This window comes from Ursus arctos, unplaced genomic scaffold (genome assembly GCF_023065955.2).
Source record: "Ursus arctos isolate Adak ecotype North America unplaced genomic scaffold, UrsArc2.0 scaffold_3, whole genome shotgun sequence".
NCBI classification, from domain to species: Eukaryota; Metazoa; Chordata; class Mammalia; order Carnivora; family Ursidae; genus Ursus; species Ursus arctos.
In genome coordinates this window covers 73389800-73409248 of record NW_026622985.1, presented here as the reverse complement: position 1 = coordinate 73409248, position 19449 = coordinate 73389800, and the positions used below count along the sequence as shown (strand labels likewise).

Sequence of the window (19449 nt, the reverse complement as noted above, 5' to 3'; positions counted from 1 at the left end):
TTTAAAGCAGGATTGGCATCTCAATAAATCAAGGACTATAAAAGAAAAGAATTAACAAGCAAAAAAAGGAGACTATCCACTAAGATCACTAGTTGTCACCATTTAAAATCACTCTCTGTACTAAATGATTTACTCCGTGTTTTTCCCTCTTCTAATAATCTCTTAACTTTTCCTTGCTTTTTGTTTCCTACTCAAGAGAAACCACCAGATGAGCATGTTTTTAAAAAATGAATAAAAATCTGGCACCTGGGTGGCTCAGCCAGTTAAGCACCTGCCTTCGGCTCAGGTCATGATCCCAGGGTCCTGGGATGGAGTCCCGCATTGGGCTCTGTGGGGAGTCTGCTACTCCCTCTGCCCCTCCGCCCCACTTGTGCTGGCTGTCTCTCTCTCCCAAAAATAAATAAATAAAATCTTTAAAAAATGAATAAAAATCTATATGTATATATCTGAATAAATATATATAAATATACATATATACACATGCATACAACTAGACAAATAAATCACTTTGTCTGTTTCCCTAAATAGGAAAGAATCTTCGACTAAGAATCTGATTGAGTTCTGACCAGAGTTACTACCTCAGAGCTCCACTTTGCGTAACCGAAGCAGTGGTAGTCAAGAAGCATCTAAGGTTCATGCACCAGCATTACTTCTCTCTGGTCCACACCATCCAAGAGGCATGTGGCATGTAGGCTATAGGCTAATAAACTGGGTCGCACACTGCAGAGAGCACTCTATCTCAAAGTATCACATACACAGAAACAACTGATCGCAACCATACTACCTTTTCGGGTAATGACCAACAAAACCTTGTAATATCCTTAAATTAGTTAGTAGCTATGGAGTTGTAGTTGCCAAGATATTTCCAAAAAGGATCATCTAAAGCAGTGGCACTCTTTTATCTTTAAATGGTATTAACTGTTTTTTTCAAAAGTCTCCTCCTAAATTCCCATTGTTGGCAGAAATCTACTACCTCTCCCAATTTAGACCAGACTCAAGTGTTACTCACAATCAATGGGTTCTGTTTGCACATGTTACAAGGTTCTCCCAAATACGGGTATGACACACCTTAGATTTTGGAAAGGAAGGCAGTCTAAGAAAAAAGAACAACAGCCAACCATGTTGTCCTGTTCAAGCATGCACGTGTTTTATTTAAGTATTCTCCAAAGGTCTATTTTTTCCAGCATAATGCAGATATTATGCTATCCTTTGAAATAAGATATATGAATTTCAAACAAAATCGTCAAAAACAATGACCTCGGTTACTCCATATGGTACACAGAAATAATTACATTTCACTTACAATACAGATGCACTTAACACAGTCATCAATAGTCATTCACCACCAACACAGTATATTTTTAAATCACCTAAAACACCAAAAAGTTTTTTTTTCTTTTCCAAAAATCTAAAGAAATTAATAGTTTGGGATAAATGATAAGTGAAAAGGAGGCAGAATTGTCAACTGAAATAATCTAACTGCATCTTTTAAAATGTAGTATTAAGAACATGAAAATAGAACTTTTCATTGGGAATCAAAAGACCTAAGTATTCCTGATTGTGGTTTCCTTAGTCTACTTTTTAAAAGGTTTTTTCAACAAATGCCGTCAAAGAAGTTTCACTATATTTGCTCTAGAAGCATAAAGTGACATGAGGCAGGTGTTAATATAATTGTTAATATTCACGCTCCAGGAAGATTAGTAACTTTTTAAAAGACATACTAGGAATAAAGCCAGTTCTTCCCGAGAGATAGCAGAGTGTATCTTACTTTTATTCAGCAAATGTTTATTAAGATCTACCATGAGCACAGCACTGCTCTAGAAGCTATTCTAGAAATGGGAAGCAAGAATTTCTGGCTTTACTTGAGAATGGTTGGATTAATTCCTTTTTATGATAAATTATGATAAGCATTTTAAAATCTCTATAGTAGAGGGATAATTATTCTTCCCATGTACGGAAGCTAAACTTTATTTCTTACAGTGGTGGTTTGGAATGAACAAAACTTTTCATTTGACATAAAACTTTTTTACACTGTCACGTGCAGACATGTCTGCTGATATATTTTAAAGGTGAAAAGGTATAAAGACTTTTCACTTAAATGTACACAGAGATCAACTTTGCATCCTCAAACTCCTGCCCTCCTGATTGAGTGGAGAAAATTGCTCCTTGCAGTGTACAGGAGGCTTTCTCAGCTATATTTGTGCTGCCTTCTCCAATGGAGTAGAAAGCATGCTTTCATCAAATATTGCTACATCAAGCACTCTAGTTTATCTCTGCATTTCAATTCACATTAGTTAGTCTCAAAATGTATTCAAGATCTAAAGTAAAATAAATAATACATCAAGCAAGATTCTGGGATCACTGATTTTGTGATATTAATCCCAGCCACTCTTGGCCTGAAACACACAGCAATATATCCAGTGTCTGGGCTTTTCCCTAACAGCAAAGAGGTTAGAGATCATTCGTAGATGTCAACTCCTTTTTCCTAATTTTTGACAAGGGGATTGATGATAGTAATCTACTTACAAGGTAATATGTCGGGGAATAAAAAAGTAGGAAAGTCATTTGAACTACAAAACGTTAGTCCAGTGGCTGACGACGGACCCAATAGAGAGGCGCTACAGAAGTACGAGAACAGATAGTGCACTGTCACGGGGACACGGCGGACCAAAGGGTATTACTGAAAAACATTTATGGCACGATAGTTTTGGATTAAAAAGTTATCTAAAACCTGGCCACACCAGAAGTGTTTCTATGAACGTGGCTCTTACTGTATCTATGAAGATCTGGAAAGTACAACAACAAAAAAATCCTGATTCCTGATACAACAGGTGTACAATGAATTATTGCAGTTGTAACAGTATCTAGGTGCAGGATAAAACGAGAATTAATACTGAACTATCTGAACACTTTAGATTTACTAATGAGCATCCCCATGAGAAATACCGCAGCTCTAAAAGGAGTTTATTTGCACAGCCCACCATGGAACATGAACAATCAGCTTGTTGTAAGTGCACAGAAATTCCCCCTTTCTACAATTATAGTTATCATGCCTACTCTGAAGACAACATAAGGACACTGAAATCACTGCTCCAAAGAATTCTAGCATGCATTATGATGGCTTCCTTCAGTCAATACAAATGTGTCGTATGAGTTTTTTTTAAGATGTAATAATCTTCATCATAGCCAATGTTCATGGTTTTAACAGGAAAAATTTTTATCAAAATGTTTTCCATATTTTTTTTTGTTTTGCATTCAACTGGAACATTATGTTCAAAGACTGGTTTTCTTTATTTTATTAAAAAAGAGTTCAGATCATAAGAAGCATCGATAGGCGGCATTTCCTTGTGCTCACTCACAAAGTCAAAGGGTCACAGACTCTTCGTCTGTATAACAGGTCAAACTCCGTCTAGAAATGCCATTTGGTGGTTTTATTTCCATCCTCAAGTTTGGAAGCTTTGTTTTTATTTCACGGCCAACCTTCTTGCTTTGCTGTTTTCATCTGCAAAAGGCGTATTGTTTCTTCTCTCTTCCACGTTGGAATTCTTTCCCCAGCTAGCGCTCACATTCTCTTGGACCCGGTTCTAATTGTCTTACAAAGCAGACACTCTGACGATATTGCCTCCTGAGTACTCCGGAGATTCTGGCCTGTCGTCTCCTTCAGGGGTGGTCACTGGAGGTGTTGGGATGCTTATTATTGCTGTAGTCACATAAGGTTGTTCACAGTTCAGTTTAACACATTCTTCCATTTTGGCATTTAAACTGGATCGGCTGATGAGGAAGAAATAGATTTTAAAAAGTAAGTTGTTTGCTTAAACAATGTTTTCCCGACAACCGAGGGATGTGTTTTCATGTGTATCAGTAACACTTTAAATATCAGAGAAAAGTCACCGTGATTTTTTGAAAATGAAGTACCAAGCCTAATGTATGTTGAAGTGAACAGCAGCCAGGTCATTAACACTAAGCGTCTAAAAGCCAGCTCAATTTGGTTCGATCCGTGTTTCTCAAAGTGTTTTCTACAAAAATGCAAGGAGAATCGGGTCAGTTGTGGAAAGCCTGGGTTGAGCAAAGTAAAATCGTTGTGTTTAAGAAAGGACCTCTGAGAGGTTTGAGATGCTCGTATGGAAGGCATGGACTTTTGAATGTGACCTGTGAATGCGTCTCAGTTCTTTTGACCACAGAATCATTTTACGATTTGTTTCTTGGGGAAAGTTGATGGCCTTAAAGCTCTCAAGTGAGTGACAGCCAATTTAAAGAACCTCCAAAAAGTTAGCCATTACCAATAATTCAAGATTTTCCCAAGTGATATTCTTGCATGAGTTTTATACTCCATGTGGATGGAGAGAAGAGGGGAGAGGAATAAGGAGGGTATACATAGGAAGCTAATTACTTAAATCTAATTAACTTATTTTCATGGAAATCTTATTTAAGATGTTTATGTCCTAGAACTTTCCTTCTGAACACTCCTCTGCTCTCTACGTAATTTTGGAATGGTTGTAAAACAACGCAGAGGTAGAACATCTTAGAGACGAAAATCTTTCATTGTTCCAAAGTGTAATATTCTGGTCCCAGAGACATCTAATTTATGTAAATCAACACAGCCTGAATTCAGAATGTCATCCAGGTTTTTCACAAAGATTGTTGAATGAGAACAAAGGAGCAGCACTGAATTAATGGATTATTAATATAAAAACATAGCTATTTAATTTGAAGAACAAAGCAAAATTATGTCGACAGAAATAGATCATTTTAGTGAGTTGTATAGTTTAAATGGATTCCTTTTTATTACACATACATGTTTGTGGTAAAAACAAATAGCAAATAAAGAGAAGCAAAGGAAAACGCCAATAGAAAAATTTCACTTCAATTGTCCATGAACGAACCAGAGGTGAACAATTTTAGCATTTCACTTATCTTTTTTGGTATTGGATTGATTTTTGTGTTTGTTGTGGCCCAAAATATCTTTATGATCAAAATTATATATTGATTCAAGAGATTCGTGTAGGCATGGTTTTATTTTTCACTCTTACATTGAAGGTGTTGATGTATTTTTAGGTGCTGCTGAGTACTTGTCAATGATATCAATGTCACGGTGGCTATCTATCATTTCAGGCTCCTTGCATTTACATAGGGGGCTCCTGAGCTGTCTGCTCAAATAGGAAAAAGTTGTGGAGTTAAAGAGGCAGAAGTACAGTTGTGCACGCCTGACCATCTTAGCTTCTTTCCACGCGTCATACTATACAACTGCTACTCCCGACTCCGTATCACAGCGGTTCCAATGGTTTCCTACTTGTTACAGTGTTTGTTTTGCCTCATTCTAAACCCTAGAAACTAGGATTTAGACACCATGGTGCTTCTAAGGTGTATTTGTTAAAAACAAATAAATAAAAAGTATTTGCCTCCTCCCCGCCCCGGCCCCGTTAGCCCCATACCCCAAATTGCCAAATACACCAAGGTAGCAACGGCCTGCAGGGGGAGCTACGCTCAGGGAGGGTGCCCCATGTGCGCAGCCGCACAGATTCACCTCGGGTACCTGTTAGACAGCGGGGTTCTCTCCACACATCTGATCTGGATCGTACTGAGTTCTTGCACACTGCCTCGGTGGCTTCCGGATACGTTGGCATTTGGGATGCGGAAGGTTTTTTTGTGTCGTCGTGAGCAGCAGGTGCTGGTGACTCCTTGTTGTGAAGAGAGAGAGGGGCTGTGGCTTGAAGGCCGGTTTCCGGTCGCAACTTCCATGCAGCTTTCTTCAAAGACTTGCTCATCCACAAACTCGTGGTTCTGTCCGCAGCGGTGAGAACATGAGAGAGAGGCGCAGAAACGCATTTTAACGTTAAGAAAGGAGATGAATGGCTTTGTTTTTAAAAACTCAAACATGCCCATACACTGACACGATCCAACGGGCAACTAAGACCATCTTCATAAAGCCTGGAATATCAAAGCCGCCTCGTGCTGGCGTTCGTGTGAAAATCAAATCTCCCTAGTTAGCCCTTGAGATGGACAGCTGCAGGCTGATTTAGGATCTCTTTACGGACTAATTTTATCTTGAAATATCACGTGTTAATTTAAACATCATTTCTCGAAGTGAAGCAGCAAAGGAAAAAAAACTTGAAAACTCATATAAGACAGTGCTCACGGTAAATGTGTACATTCACATGGACTTTTCTTTTTTAAACGGATTGGAATTATGGGAAAGAGACTATTTTAATAGAATGCCACTAATTAAATTGTTATATATTAGCAAATATTTTCATGTGGGATTGAAAACATTTTTTAATTAGAAAATGAGATCCCAAAGACACTTTCAATTTCTTTAGAGGCTCCTCTAAAATTCCCAGCGTATAGACAAATGACTTATTAGTAAAATAGGTAAAATACTGCAAAATGTGCCACTCTGTGTTTGATCCAGAAGAGGTTAGCCCTGCACTCTGAGGTTTGCTTCCTTAGCTTCTCGATCCATCTCCGGCTGTCCTCACCACCTCTGTCTGTAGTCAGAGCTCTTTTAGCCTAGAGGCACACAGTGACGGGCAGCATTTCATACGCCACATTTCAGAAAAGCCACAGTGCAAATTTTGCTTTTAGAATATTTAATAAAGAATCACCTCCTGAAATGCCTATGGAAGGATTTCACCTCATAAATACAAGGGAAAACATTCTGGTCTGAACTGCAGGAGATCGACTTCCATTATTATTATTTTTTCTTTGTGGAGGTGGGAATAATCTTGTAACGGAAGGCTTTGCACATGCCAAATCCCACGTACCATCTCTCATCCTAAAATATTAGCGAAACAATGAAGCAATTCACTGGCCAACAGCAAATAGGCTGTTTTCGTTAGTCATTTTGTTATTTCTTTGCTGAGACAAGCACTTTGAAGTAAATGAAATTTAAGATTCCACTGTTAAAAGTCCAGAGAATAATATGACCAGATATGACAGTTTCATTAAGAAATGAATTTCAATATCAAATTTTATGGAAAAAATATAGCTCACAAAGGGTTCACAATCTGTTTTCTTCTTTTACAATGCGCATTTCACACACATAATACAAGTATATAACGCATGAGATTCTAATTTATCACATCAGTGACTGGAAGTGAAGAAGTCTTTCCACTGCCGGTTATTTCTGTAGGTAGTTTAATTTAAATGGTAATAATTGGTGTTAAATAATTTTTTTTATTTAAGAGGTAAAATAGTAAAAATAGAAGGTAAAATAGTAAAAAATGAAAATAAAAAAGCATGGAGATAAATACATCTGACTATTAATGTTACCGTTTACCTTCCAAAGAGTTATCCTAAGCTATAGACCTTATCCTGTAAGTTATGGATCATTAGTAACAAATGCAAATATAATCAGGTAACTACCCTGTTTAAAGCCCTCAAATAATTTTCCATTTATTATGAGATAAAGATCAAAATTCTTCACATGCCTCCACATGCCTTCACATGCCTCCAAAGCCTAGCCATTATCTAGACTTTCTCTGTCTCCTCCTGGGTCACTCTATTCCCTGTCTTCTGATCACCCTCAAGTTCTTTCAGTTCCTCTGAGGCCAAGTTCCAGCCTTCCTCTGGTGCCTAAACACCTTTTAGCCCCTTTTTCTTTGCCAGATAGCTCCTAGTCATCCTGTGGGTCTCCATGCAAGTTCCTCCAGGAAGCGTTGTCTGATCCTGTCTCCTCATGGCTCCGCCTTCTTTGTGTCACTGCACTGTGGCCCCATTTTTCCTTCTGCGCTCATGGCCCTTCTCCAAGAACATCGGTGTTTTGTCCCATCTGTGGAGGCTTGATGGGGGCAGAGGCCACACCTGACTTTGCGGCCCATCTAGGGTCTGGCTCACTGTCTACCATGTAGTAGGCAAGCAATACACATTTGTGGAATGACCACATAGGTAAATGAAAAAATGCACAGACGATATGTTGGAATTGAGAATACAAGTATGCACCTCTGGAGAGTGAGTGAGCAGACTTGATTCAAATATGGTGAAAGTTTTGTTTAGCTTTGTGGTCAAAGACTGTGACCCCTTTTGACAAGCCACTAGGGAATGGGTGCCTTTGCTAAAATGGAGATCTGATTGAGAGCTTCTAAGCAGAGAAATGCAGACTCAAGCCTCACCTCCAAGGGGCTGGCCAGTGATGAAATGTGTCATTTTTTAAATGGGAGCACATCATTTTTTATTACCTATCTTGGTCATTACAACCTGTTAGTGAAAGAAATGCTTATATTCAGTTAGTCTCTATTTTTTTGTTACTGCTCTTGGTATTCCTTTTACCTAGATGTCAGGAACACTTGAATTACATTGTTTTTTGTTTAATCAGCATTTTCAAAATCAGGGGAAAATGACATTTTGTAGGACCTGCAGTCAGTTCTTGGGAAACAACTTTCCATCTGCATTAAATTGATATTTCAGACTAAAGTTTAGATAACCACTGAAGATAAAAACATTTTAAATAATTCTCTAGAATACTTTCCAAGTTGAAATGTCACTCTAGTCTTTCAAACCGATTTCAAATATCCGTAGGTTTTTTTTTTTCTTCTCATTTTTAGTATATTTTCCAGTAATGTAGACAGTGAAATCATACTTGGAAGCATCAAGTATTCACAAAAGCAAATGGGATTACTGTCCCAGCACAGGCGCGGACAGTCATGCCTTTTCCTTACCGTGGTTTTTTCCAGGCAGTGAAGCAGGTGGTGGTGCTGGGTTTCAAAGCTGGAGCCGGATTTGCTAACAAAGGCCTGCTCATCCTCTGAGGACTGTGAACACACAGAAGACAGAAGTGCTTTCTCTTTTATTTGCAAACAATGAGAACCTCAGCTACGCATTTCCACAGAGAGATCTAGAGCCTATTTCCTGAGATTAAATGGCAGCGTTTTAATTTTTTTTTAACCAAAAAGGGACAAATGTGCAGTTGCTTTTTATTTTGGTAATCAGCCTTTACGTTTCTGTCAAATTAGTGGTCTGGTCTTTTAGACTTGCCTCTCTGAATTGAAAATTTAAATAGTTTTTACTCATTCATCTACCAACTACCTTTGAAAACCTGGGAGCTGTTCTTTTTGGATAACAAAATTTAATCTAGTACATAGATAATCCTGAAACCATGATGATACTCACCTACATACAAGCTATTTTGATGGCAAGATGACTGGAATCCTAAATATTAAAGCACAGTTTCGGTGCAAAAGTTACGGTTTCTCTTGTATTTCATAGTGTGTGAGCTTTATAACACTGAATGGTGCCCCCTCTCCATTCAGAAGTAAGACACCTTAAACCCACTCAACCGAGTTTTAAGGAACATAAATACTTTTGAAACAAAATTGGTATTTGAGTGGAGAATTTCTGACCTTTCCCTTGCTTTACATAAGACAGTAAAGAAACACTGCCCAATCACGAGTGGGAGTCATGATTCACCAGCAGTATTTCGTAGCCCGGGTGCTAACCTGACACAGGCAGTAAGACGGTACAGCGCAAGGTTATTTTAAAAAAGCTTCTGTTGTTTGAGTAGCCATTTTCCTAATTACCCACAGTAAAATCATATGGTTGGATAGAAGTAAATCAATATTACACTAATAAATCGAACATTAAAAAAAAAGTGAAATGCTTGACCGTACCTGCAGCTGATTACTGAGTAAGCCATTCCGTTTGCTCTGCATGTAAGCGTTGGCACTTCCGGTTTTGGCTGCCCGGATCCTGGCGAGTCTGGCTTTCTAGAAGCCACAAGAAAAATAAATGTTGTGTTAATACTTACGAATTGTTTTCTTCAAACAGTGAGTGCACTCTTGTGTCATGCTAATGTCAGCATACACAGTTTTTAAAGTATGCTAGCTTTTCACGTGTAATTATTGAAAATCAAATTTTCACCATTGGAGTACTTTATTTTCGTTAACCTCTTCAGTAAGATCAATTAACTAACTTTGGAGTTGGGTTATGCATTTAAGACTTGTAATTAAGTCGTTATAGTAAGATCAAGTTATTTCATTATTGTTTCTGTCAATTGTGTTAAGAGAAAAATGGCAGCATTCCTTTATATTTTCACTTATCACAATCTGAGTAACTTAATGAAATGAAGACTTAGCAAACCAGCTTCCAAATCATTTTCATTTAAACTAATGTAGTTTTAAAAATAGCAAATACATTCCAGGAACCAACTGCCTGCTTGCCTGCCTTCTTTCCTTTCCTCCTTCTTTCCTTCCCTCCTTTCCTTCCTGCCTTTTAAAAGGTTTAAGAAAAAAAAACAAAACAAAAAACAAAACAAAACAAAAAAAACCCTGTACTCTCAAATATCAATTTTTTCCGCAATTATTTTGTTAAATTGGGCAATGTAGACCCCATGCTGAATAACGGAGTCTCGAAAAGGAAAAAAAAAATATCCCTGATTTATCCACTTTTTCTACTGACACTGGTCCATGCTTATCTGATTTCTATTTCTTTCTGGAATTTGTTGAAATGAGAGCATGGTGAGCCACTCCAAGGAGATTTACAACATTATTTTTTAATTTTAAAACATGTATGCATAGAGAATGTTCTTCAATTTAGAGGGCACAGTGTGGTTACTTCAATTGTTCACAGTTACAGTGAGATCACCAAAGTGGTATTACTGAGCAAAGTGACTGTTAAGCCAGATTTCTGGTATTCCCTTCTCCTTTAGAACTGCTGTTGTATATGGAATGAGTCACAGAATCAGTCTGGTTTTCACTTCCTGGAGGGCACTATTTTGGTGAACGTTCTGTTTGTACGATTGTATATCTAGCAAGTGTATATAAGAAAGCAACTGGGATGGTTTGGTTAAGTTCTCATAGAATTGCCCCATAAAGACTTCTTCTTTTCCCATTCTAAACAACCCAGATAAATACTATCTGTAGTCTCCAGCCCTGGGATGTTCCTTTTAATAAAAATTTAGGGGCGCCTGGGTGGCACGGTGGTTAAGCGCCTGCCTTCGGCTCAGGGCGTGATCCTGGCGTTATGAGATCGAGCCCCATATCAGGCTCCTCTGCTATGAGCCTGCTTCTTCCTCTCCCACTCCCCCTGCTTGTGTTCCCTCTCTCGCTGGCTGTCTCTATCTCTGTCGAATAAATAAATAAAATCTTAAAAAAAAAATTTAAAAATTACCTAGATTTTTGAAATGGAAAATGAATATATACATATGACAAAAAAATATTACAAAAAATAAGTAAGTCTCCCTGGACCCTGGAGCTGCCCTACTTCTATGCTTCAGAGGAATCACTGGTAATATTTCTAGAGAATCTTGCCAGAAATTTTCTAGGCATATAAATGTAAGTGTGTGTGTGTGTATAGATGTAATCATACATCTATACACACACATTTTTACTCAGTTGGGACAATGCACCTCACATGCCTTTGCACTCAGCTATTTTCATTTAATACAGATTGGAACTTCTTCCACATCTATACATATAGATCTACCTCATTCGTTACAAATACATAATATACCAATGAGTAAAGCATCATTTATTTAGCCAGCCAACTACCATTAATTTTTTTAAAGCATCTGTTGCTACTACATGCAGTGCTGCCTGCATTGAACATCATGATGAATTTATCTGCAAGACAAATTTCCAGGAGCAGAACTATTCCTAGATCAAAGGGTGTGTGTATGTGTGTGTGTGTGTGTGTGTGTGTGCTTTGTTTGATTGGTTTTACCAAACTTTCCTCCGAAGTTGTACCAAGATGCCCTTCCACTCCCAGGGTTTGAGAACAGAGATGGCTGAAGCTCTCAAAATAGCATTAAGATATCATCTGGGCTTCGACTCCACCCCTTCTCTCTTCCTCTGTGAATTTATTCTTCCTGTTTGCCGATTCCAGGTTAAAATAGTACTTTGTACAAAGATCATATTTATAAATGATGGGAAAAATAGACAAATTTCATTCTTTGTTGGCAGTATACTGTTTAGATCACTCAAAGTACTAAGACAATGCAAGAGAATGAAGTTGGAAGGTAGGAAATTTTTAACTTCAAAAGCTGGCTGCGCAGCCAGGATTTCAGGCCAGTCTTGATAAAACAATGGGAAGTGACAAGCGCATTTGGAAATGACTTTGAATTGATGTAATAATTCAGAAATAAGTAATTTAAATATACATTTGGTTTCCAGAAAAGGATTATTGCTGAAATTTGAATCCTAAAATCTCACTGGTCTCCTGAAACATTCAATGCTTTTTCTGGTCTCACTCTTCCCCACTCTCCTCCCTGCTCCCAACCCCCTCCTTCTCTCCCTCTCTCCCTCCTTCCTTCCCTCTTTCCCTTCCTTCCTTCCTTCCTTCCTTCCTTCCTTCCTTCCTTCCTTCCTTCCCTCCCTCCCTCCCTCCTTCTTTCCTCCCTTTGGCAACCATTGCAAGTAATTACATTTCCTATATCATAGTTACTAGTCTCATCTATGTCATTCTCCAAGCATTTAGCAGCTGTATCAGAAAACATTTTTTTTCATAAATGAGACATTTATTTACATTAACCAAAAATACCGTCCAGCAAAGGAAAATGACATGTATTTCCCACATTGGAAAGCCTACATATGGTGGCAGCCACTATAACAGAAGTAGTTCTAAGCTTAGGGAAAAAGAAGCAGTTGCTTTCGAGACAGAATAGCCATTTTGCCAAGCCATGTACTATGTTAGAAAAAACCTCCCATCTCAATTTCAATCACAACTTGACTTTTCATTTTACAACAATACCGTGTGAGTTAATTGGTCTAATTGGTCTTGTGAAGCACCACACCAAATGGCCGTTGAATAATGCTGGCTTTTACGACTGCGATTACATCTTTGCTTTCAGTAGGTAATTGAGGAAATTTCTTTTACAAAGATATTTTAGAAAATCACTTTTCTTCTGACCCACTCAGTATGACAATCTTGGCAACGGTGGCTGTGCGAATGGGAGGTTAAAAGAAAACCATCCACTAGTAAGAGGAAATGTATTCCTCGCAGCCCCCACCCCCAGTTTTGTAGGAAATACAACTTCTTGGCATGGCCAAGTGCCAGCAAATATTATGGAATGAGACGAAGGTTTCAGTAAATACTTTGGCCTATTTGGAAAATAGGAGGCTTCCAAATATTTAATTAAACACAAAGGCTTATATTGTCTATGTAAAAAAAAAAAAACAGCTTTGAAGTTATTTTCTGAATTCTTTATCTGGCTTGAGAAACGCTGATGGTGTTGGGAAAAATAAATTGTCCCATAAGCACATTTTCCCCATGCATCTCAATTCTTTATAAGTTCAGTTTTCTTCTTAATTCTCTAAACTCAGAAGGATTTCTCAAAGTTGAGTTTCAAGGAACTAGAAAGTGGTAAAATCCAAATCAACCTAATGAAACGAACAACTGGTTCTGTGGTCAAGAAAAGTTTGGGGAGGGGCGCCTGGGTGGTTCAGTCGTTAAGCATCTGCCTTCGGTTCAGGTCATGATCCCAGGGTCATAGGATCGAGCCCTGCATCGGGCTCTCTGCAAATGGGAAGGCTGCTTCTCCCTCTGCCACTCCTCCTGCTTGTGTTCCCCCCCCCCCTCTCTGTCAAATAAATATATAAAATCTTTAAGAAAAAAAAAGAAAGAAAAGTTTGGGGAAAAGTGAGGTTAAAAAGGTTTCTCTGCTGGTGGATTCCTTACGACACACATCGTGGATGTTCATCGTGAAGACCAAAGGGGGGGATATAGTATAATTTTTCTCCAACTAATTTGACCCGGAACCCTTTTATTGTGGAGTAGTCAGAGGCTAGTATGCCGCGGTTTTCAGCAAGTAGATTGTTTTTTAATTGCACCCAATGACATTACATAAACTTTACAATGTATTCTCTGGACCAGAGGCAGGGGATCAGTCAAGAAATATGTACAGTATAAGCCAAAAGCCGTTGAGATAGCAATGTTCTTAAATGCGATCTATCTTCTAAATGAGGTATGAGGTAGCTTGTGAGAAGTTATTGGACCATGTTGCTGCCAAGTCACAAGCTGTTTTCAATACTTTAGAAAAATAAAGGTATCCGAGGTAGCTTTCAAAGTGAGGTGGGGAAGGCCTTTCTCCTTTACAATGTGAGGCAATTCCTCACTCCTCAAACATCAGCCCACATACTGCTTGTACCATTTATTCTGGAAATTTTACTTCGACTTGTTTCTTTCAGTTAAGGTTTAGTAAAATGCCTCATGTGGAGGTAGCGTATTAAGCTTTATCATAAGTGTTTACAGATTTAAGGAATTTATTGGAATCTTTCCATTTGTTAAGGTAAATAGCTCCCCTAGAAATGACGCAATTTAGTGCCAAATACTAATAAAAAGAGAGAGAGGGAGGAAATCAGTGGAAGATAGTACAAGATTCCCGCCGAGCTCTGGAGCCCAGTGAACCCTGGTGATGGCAGGGTGGGGTGGAAACCTCGCTGGCATTTGGGTCAGTGGAAGGGACACTGCATGGGTCAGTGAAAGAGAGGGCAACAAGAGTTCTCTAAGTGGGAAGAGGTGAGAACTGAAAGAAGACGTAGGAGGGCACTAGAGATAAAAATCATGCCTCCTGATATTTTTTTCAACTGGTCCTCAGAATGGCCACACTACCCTCGGAACGGAGGACACTGTGAAGGTGAACGAGACCTCGTTGTTCATTCTCTCCTTACCACACAAATATTAAATGCCTATTTGAGGCCGGGCACTGCACGCAGAACAATGGAGAGGGAGAATATAGCGTAATACATGATAAGAGAGTGTGCATAATATTGTGGGAGAAGAGAATGGAGCAATGAATGATGTCCACATCATTTAGGAAAATTTTCATAAAATGGGTGATATGTGAGCTGAGTATTGCAGCCCGAGTAGGAGTTTGCCAGGTGGCTACAGTAGGTGGGGTGGGGAAGGAATGGAGACTTAAGGGCAGAAGTAGGTAATTCGATAAGACTGAAACACGGAGCGAATAGCAAGAAGTATGTAACCTCCAGATTCTTACAAGTGTTGATAATGGGGGTTCTTACACTACAGACAAAAAATCTAGTTATCCACAGAGATATGGCGTAGGGACTGATACATTTTAATGTTGGATAATCTAAGAGAGATCATCCTCAGGCTCTAGCAGGGTATTATTTATTTTAATTATTCTAGAGTGCTATAAAAATTATTGGATTTGGACCTTAATGAATGTCCTAGACAAATGTTTCTCAAGGTATGGTTCCCATACCAGCAGTATTGCTATCACTTGGGAACTCGTTAGAAATAGCAAAGTTTCAGACTGTAATCCCACACTACTGAATCAAATGCTTTGGGGGTGGGTCTAACAATCTGTACTTTAACAAGCTCTTCAAATGATTCTGATGAATCTAAAGTTTGAGAACCACCAGAGTAAAGTGTGATAAGTGAGTACTGGTAACTTCTTCCTGTATCAGTGTTAACATCTTTATGTGACAAGTAAAAAGTTTACTGACATTGTACACTGGCTGTACATTGCCTCATTGATTTGAAACCTCACTGTATTTAGAATTATCTATAGGAAAATCCCTAAAGATACATAATCTAATGATGCCAGAATTTTCTTTTCTTAGACTTTAATCAATAGGTGTGTAAGCATAAGCGTGTCATCTGTAAAATGGAAATAACACTTCTTTTGTGTGTTGATTGTGAAAATATAAATAACAGATATAAAGCACCTAGGAATTACTAGAAAATCTAGAGAGGGTTGGTGTTTTTGCTATTAGCACTATTGAATTATAATTATAATTACTATTAATACTATCATAATTACTTACAAGTTAGCCTTGTAAACAAGGAGATGATAGACTGGTGTGATTTGTATCTTAAAGCAGGGTAGATTCCCTGCTTCAAAAAATCAACCCAACCAAATGTCACTGCATCAACTTAGCTTTATTTTGGCAAACACTTTCTACTCAATAAATACTTTTTGAATAACTGAGTGAAGAAATAAATATTAAAACACAATTGCCAATGGTGGCGGTGAAGGAGAGATGTCACAGTTTAAGTCTATATTCACCCAGAGGTCAGTGTTTAGTTAAGAAATGATCAGTGATTGCTAGAAATGGGCAAATGATGCGTTCTTTTTAAGAGTGGGGACAGGTAGTGAAAGCAGGAAGAGTACTTGCTGGGGAAGAACCTAGAAGAAGGAAAGTATCCCTAAATGCCCAGGGGAATGTTCTCAAATGCATATTGTATATATTTCATGCTTTCCCTTGAGCTTGGAGTTGAAAATGGGACCCAACGCCAAAAAATATGGTTGAAAAAACATTTTGTAATATTCCTTATTATTTAGCTTGACCGATGTTTTTACTGAATGGACTGTTTGCTAGACTGAATTAGCTGGTTATTTTTTCATAACTTTGATATTTGTCAGATCACCCAGTTCTAGATAAACCTAAACTCTCTTAACTAAACTCTCTTAAGGAATGTTTATTCGGCTTTTTGGTTTTTTAATCTTCTGGGAAGGAAAACAGAAAATATTCCTTGATGGCTTAGTTCCCTATGCTCTGTTCTTTCATAGAGACTCTGGTCAGTTTACTGATCACAGACTATTTACTGGACATATCACCTTAGGTTATTATATTTGGTTTTATTAATTTCACTAGTAGTCATGATATATAAATATCATGATTTAAAAATATCTTATTCATACAACAAGTAATGAATCATGGAACATTGCATCAAAAACTGGGGATGTACTGTATGGTGACTAATATAACAAAATAAAAATTATACAAAAATATCTTATTCAATATTTTAAAATATCTTATTCACTTATTTTTGCATTCTGAATTTATTTATGCAAAAAAGCATCTAAATTATTCTAAGATTTTCTTTACTTATTTGCTTGTTGTAGATGACAGTCTGAAGAAAATGCAGATATTTTGGAGTTCAATTTATTTGAAAATCAGATTTGTACTTCCTACAATTTCCATATAGGTAGCTCTTTTTTTTTTTTTTTTTGCATTAAGGAAATGAATTATAAGTGGCTCTTATATCAAAGAAGGAGTTTCTAGAATGGAGATGGATGGGTCGTGGGAAACTAAGTTTTTTAAAGGATTTTTGTTATTTTAAATAATGTACACGTGTGCCTAGCAGAAAGATTGTAATGTGTGGGCAGAGCCACAGTTGTGTGCGTGAAAGTCCCCGATGGAGGGGCCATCTGTGGCTAAAATTTCTCCATTTCTGCTTGCCAAAGATGTGCCCTGCATGAGACTCTAACTACTCACAGGGTGCCTTTTGCTAACCTCTGTTCGTTGAATTATCAGTTCCATAGATTCATATTAACTGCACTATTCTGTTCTCTACAGTAATTAGTTAAAGGCTGGGTACCTGTCCAAAAATGGGGGATTCTGTGAAGCAAGAAAGGACAAGGCTGAAAGAGTGATTCTTTGCAAACGGAAGATCTGCGATGTTCTCTGGACAACATGCTCTGTGATGATACTAACTAGCTTGAACTTTCCCAGGAGTTACTTTTTGAGATTTCATACTCCACTAAAAGACTAACATTGTGCAAAAGCATACTTAATATCCTGTTCCGGAATTACCTACAAAGCCAGTTATGAACTGCACCCAAATCTCTCATGATATTTTATGGTTATACTACATGACCGGGATTGTGCATTCACAATCATGGGTGGGAATAGTGTTTGGAAATGAAAAGAAAAAAAAATCTACCCATAAAGGACAACGATATAGTATCTATGAGGAAAACTGGAAATCTAGCACCGCAGTCCCAAGAAAACTATAAAAGAGATTTCCAAAATTATTTCTAGGTAGCAAGGGCCCTGACTCTAAAGGTGACTATTTTGACAAAAATCAGGGAAGGGAAGTGGGCTAACATTTAGTTAGTTTTTCTGAGAAGCGGTTTCCCATAGTGTTTAAGTGTATGAACCTGGGGCCTGGTGGGCTTGGATTGAATGATGGTTCTATAATTTATTGAGTATGTGCCCCCACAATTTCTCAACTTCTGGATACCTTAGGATCCTCGTCTAAAAAAAGGAATAATAATGACTCACTCCTGGACTCATGAAGGCAATATGAATTATTTTTTAAAAAACATCAAACCAATACCTCGCACATAGTAACCCAGCAATAAACGTTAGATATGGTTAGTATTATGATATGCTTACATAGATTCCTAAACATTTGTGTATGCTCTTAATCTTTTACTGAGGTAGGTACACTTTCTCCCTCTTACAGCTGAATATGCATCCTGCCTACTTGTAGACGGATTAATAGCTGGCACGAAGTTCAGAGAAACGGGAAACTGCTGGGCCAGGAATAAAACTCAGCTACTGATGATCAGATTTCTCCTACTTCCTGGGTCAACTATTTAAAATATCTGAGACATATCTTAATTCCTTTTAATAGGCCTGGTCTACTGGAACCAGCTTGACCCCTGACGGATAGAGACTAAATGAATCAGATCTAGAAATATGATTCTGATAAAATTTGCCAAGAATCTATCTTTGATTTTACTACCATCATTAGTGCTGTTTACTAGATAATTCTCTCTCTCTGCCTCGGATGGCATAGTAGGGTTATATTTCCCTGCCCACTTTGAAGTTACACACGGCTATGTGACTTACTCTGGCCAGTGCAGTAGAAATGGAAGTGAGCTGGCCCACTTCCAGGAGGAGGTTTTAGGAGTCATTGTGATTCATCACGTCCCGTTAGCCCTGCTTGAAAGATGGCAGAAGTACCTTGTCAAGATGGGAGTCTCTATCGCTGGACCAGTAATGGACCTGCAGCATGACTGAGAAATATTCCTTGTTGTTTTAAGCCACTGAGATATGAAGGTTCTTTTTTTTCACTGTGGTATAACCTAGCTTGTGCTGACGGATGAAACTATCGACGGAATTGGGGACACTGAATAGCCAGTAAAAGGGTTTTAAAGCTCACTGTAAAAAACGGGACATGCTAAATCATGGCTGCGCAGAGTTGAATACACACCTTCTGTGCCCTCCGTTTGTCTGCTCGTTGATTTTGGTGGTAGATCCGACTGAAGTTAGATACAATCACCGGAACAGGTAGGGCAATGACCAAGACCCCACTCAGCGAACAGATGGAGCCAAAAATCTTCCCTGCTATGGTTTTTGGAACCATGTCACCATACCTGGGTTAGAGAAAAAAAACAACAACAACACGGTTTTAAGTCACAGAAAGTTATTTCTGCCTGTTACAAATAGCTGTTTAGCTTAAGTCAGATGATTTTTTTGGACCTATCTATCTCTACTGCATGACGACAACATACATGGGTTAAGACTTAAATAAAGCAGAAATTATGAATATCTGAATATAAAAAAGTATCTTTCAATCTTGCAGGAATTGATTCTAACATTTAGATATCTCTTCGATTGGAAAATATTTTAAGCCACTTGTAATGATAGCTCTTCAATTTGTCCTTTATATAATATGGCAAAGTTCTTTAGATTTATTTATACTCTGTATTTCCACGCTGAATTTTATAATCTAGATAATATCCTTTTCCACTTAATTTTTTCA

The 19449-nt window shown here is 38.0% G+C and overlaps 1 protein-coding gene across 1 annotated transcript; it reads right to left on the bottom strand.

Moving 5' to 3' along the window:
• Positions 1 to 1128: 1128 nt before the first annotated feature.
• On the bottom strand, positions 1129 to 19110 carry LOC113263408 (potassium voltage-gated channel subfamily D member 2). Its single transcript, XM_044387863.3, has 5 exons — positions 18898 to 19110; positions 9603 to 9698; positions 8655 to 8747; positions 5534 to 5781; positions 1129 to 3771 (listed from the first exon to the last, which is right to left on the bottom strand). The coding sequence occupies exons 1-5, from the start codon at positions 19048 to 19050 to the stop codon at positions 3594 to 3596; spliced, it is 768 nt and encodes a 255-aa protein (XP_044243798.2). The 5' UTR covers positions 19051 to 19110; the 3' UTR covers positions 1129 to 3593.
• Between the last annotated feature and the right edge of the window lie 339 nt (positions 19111 to 19449).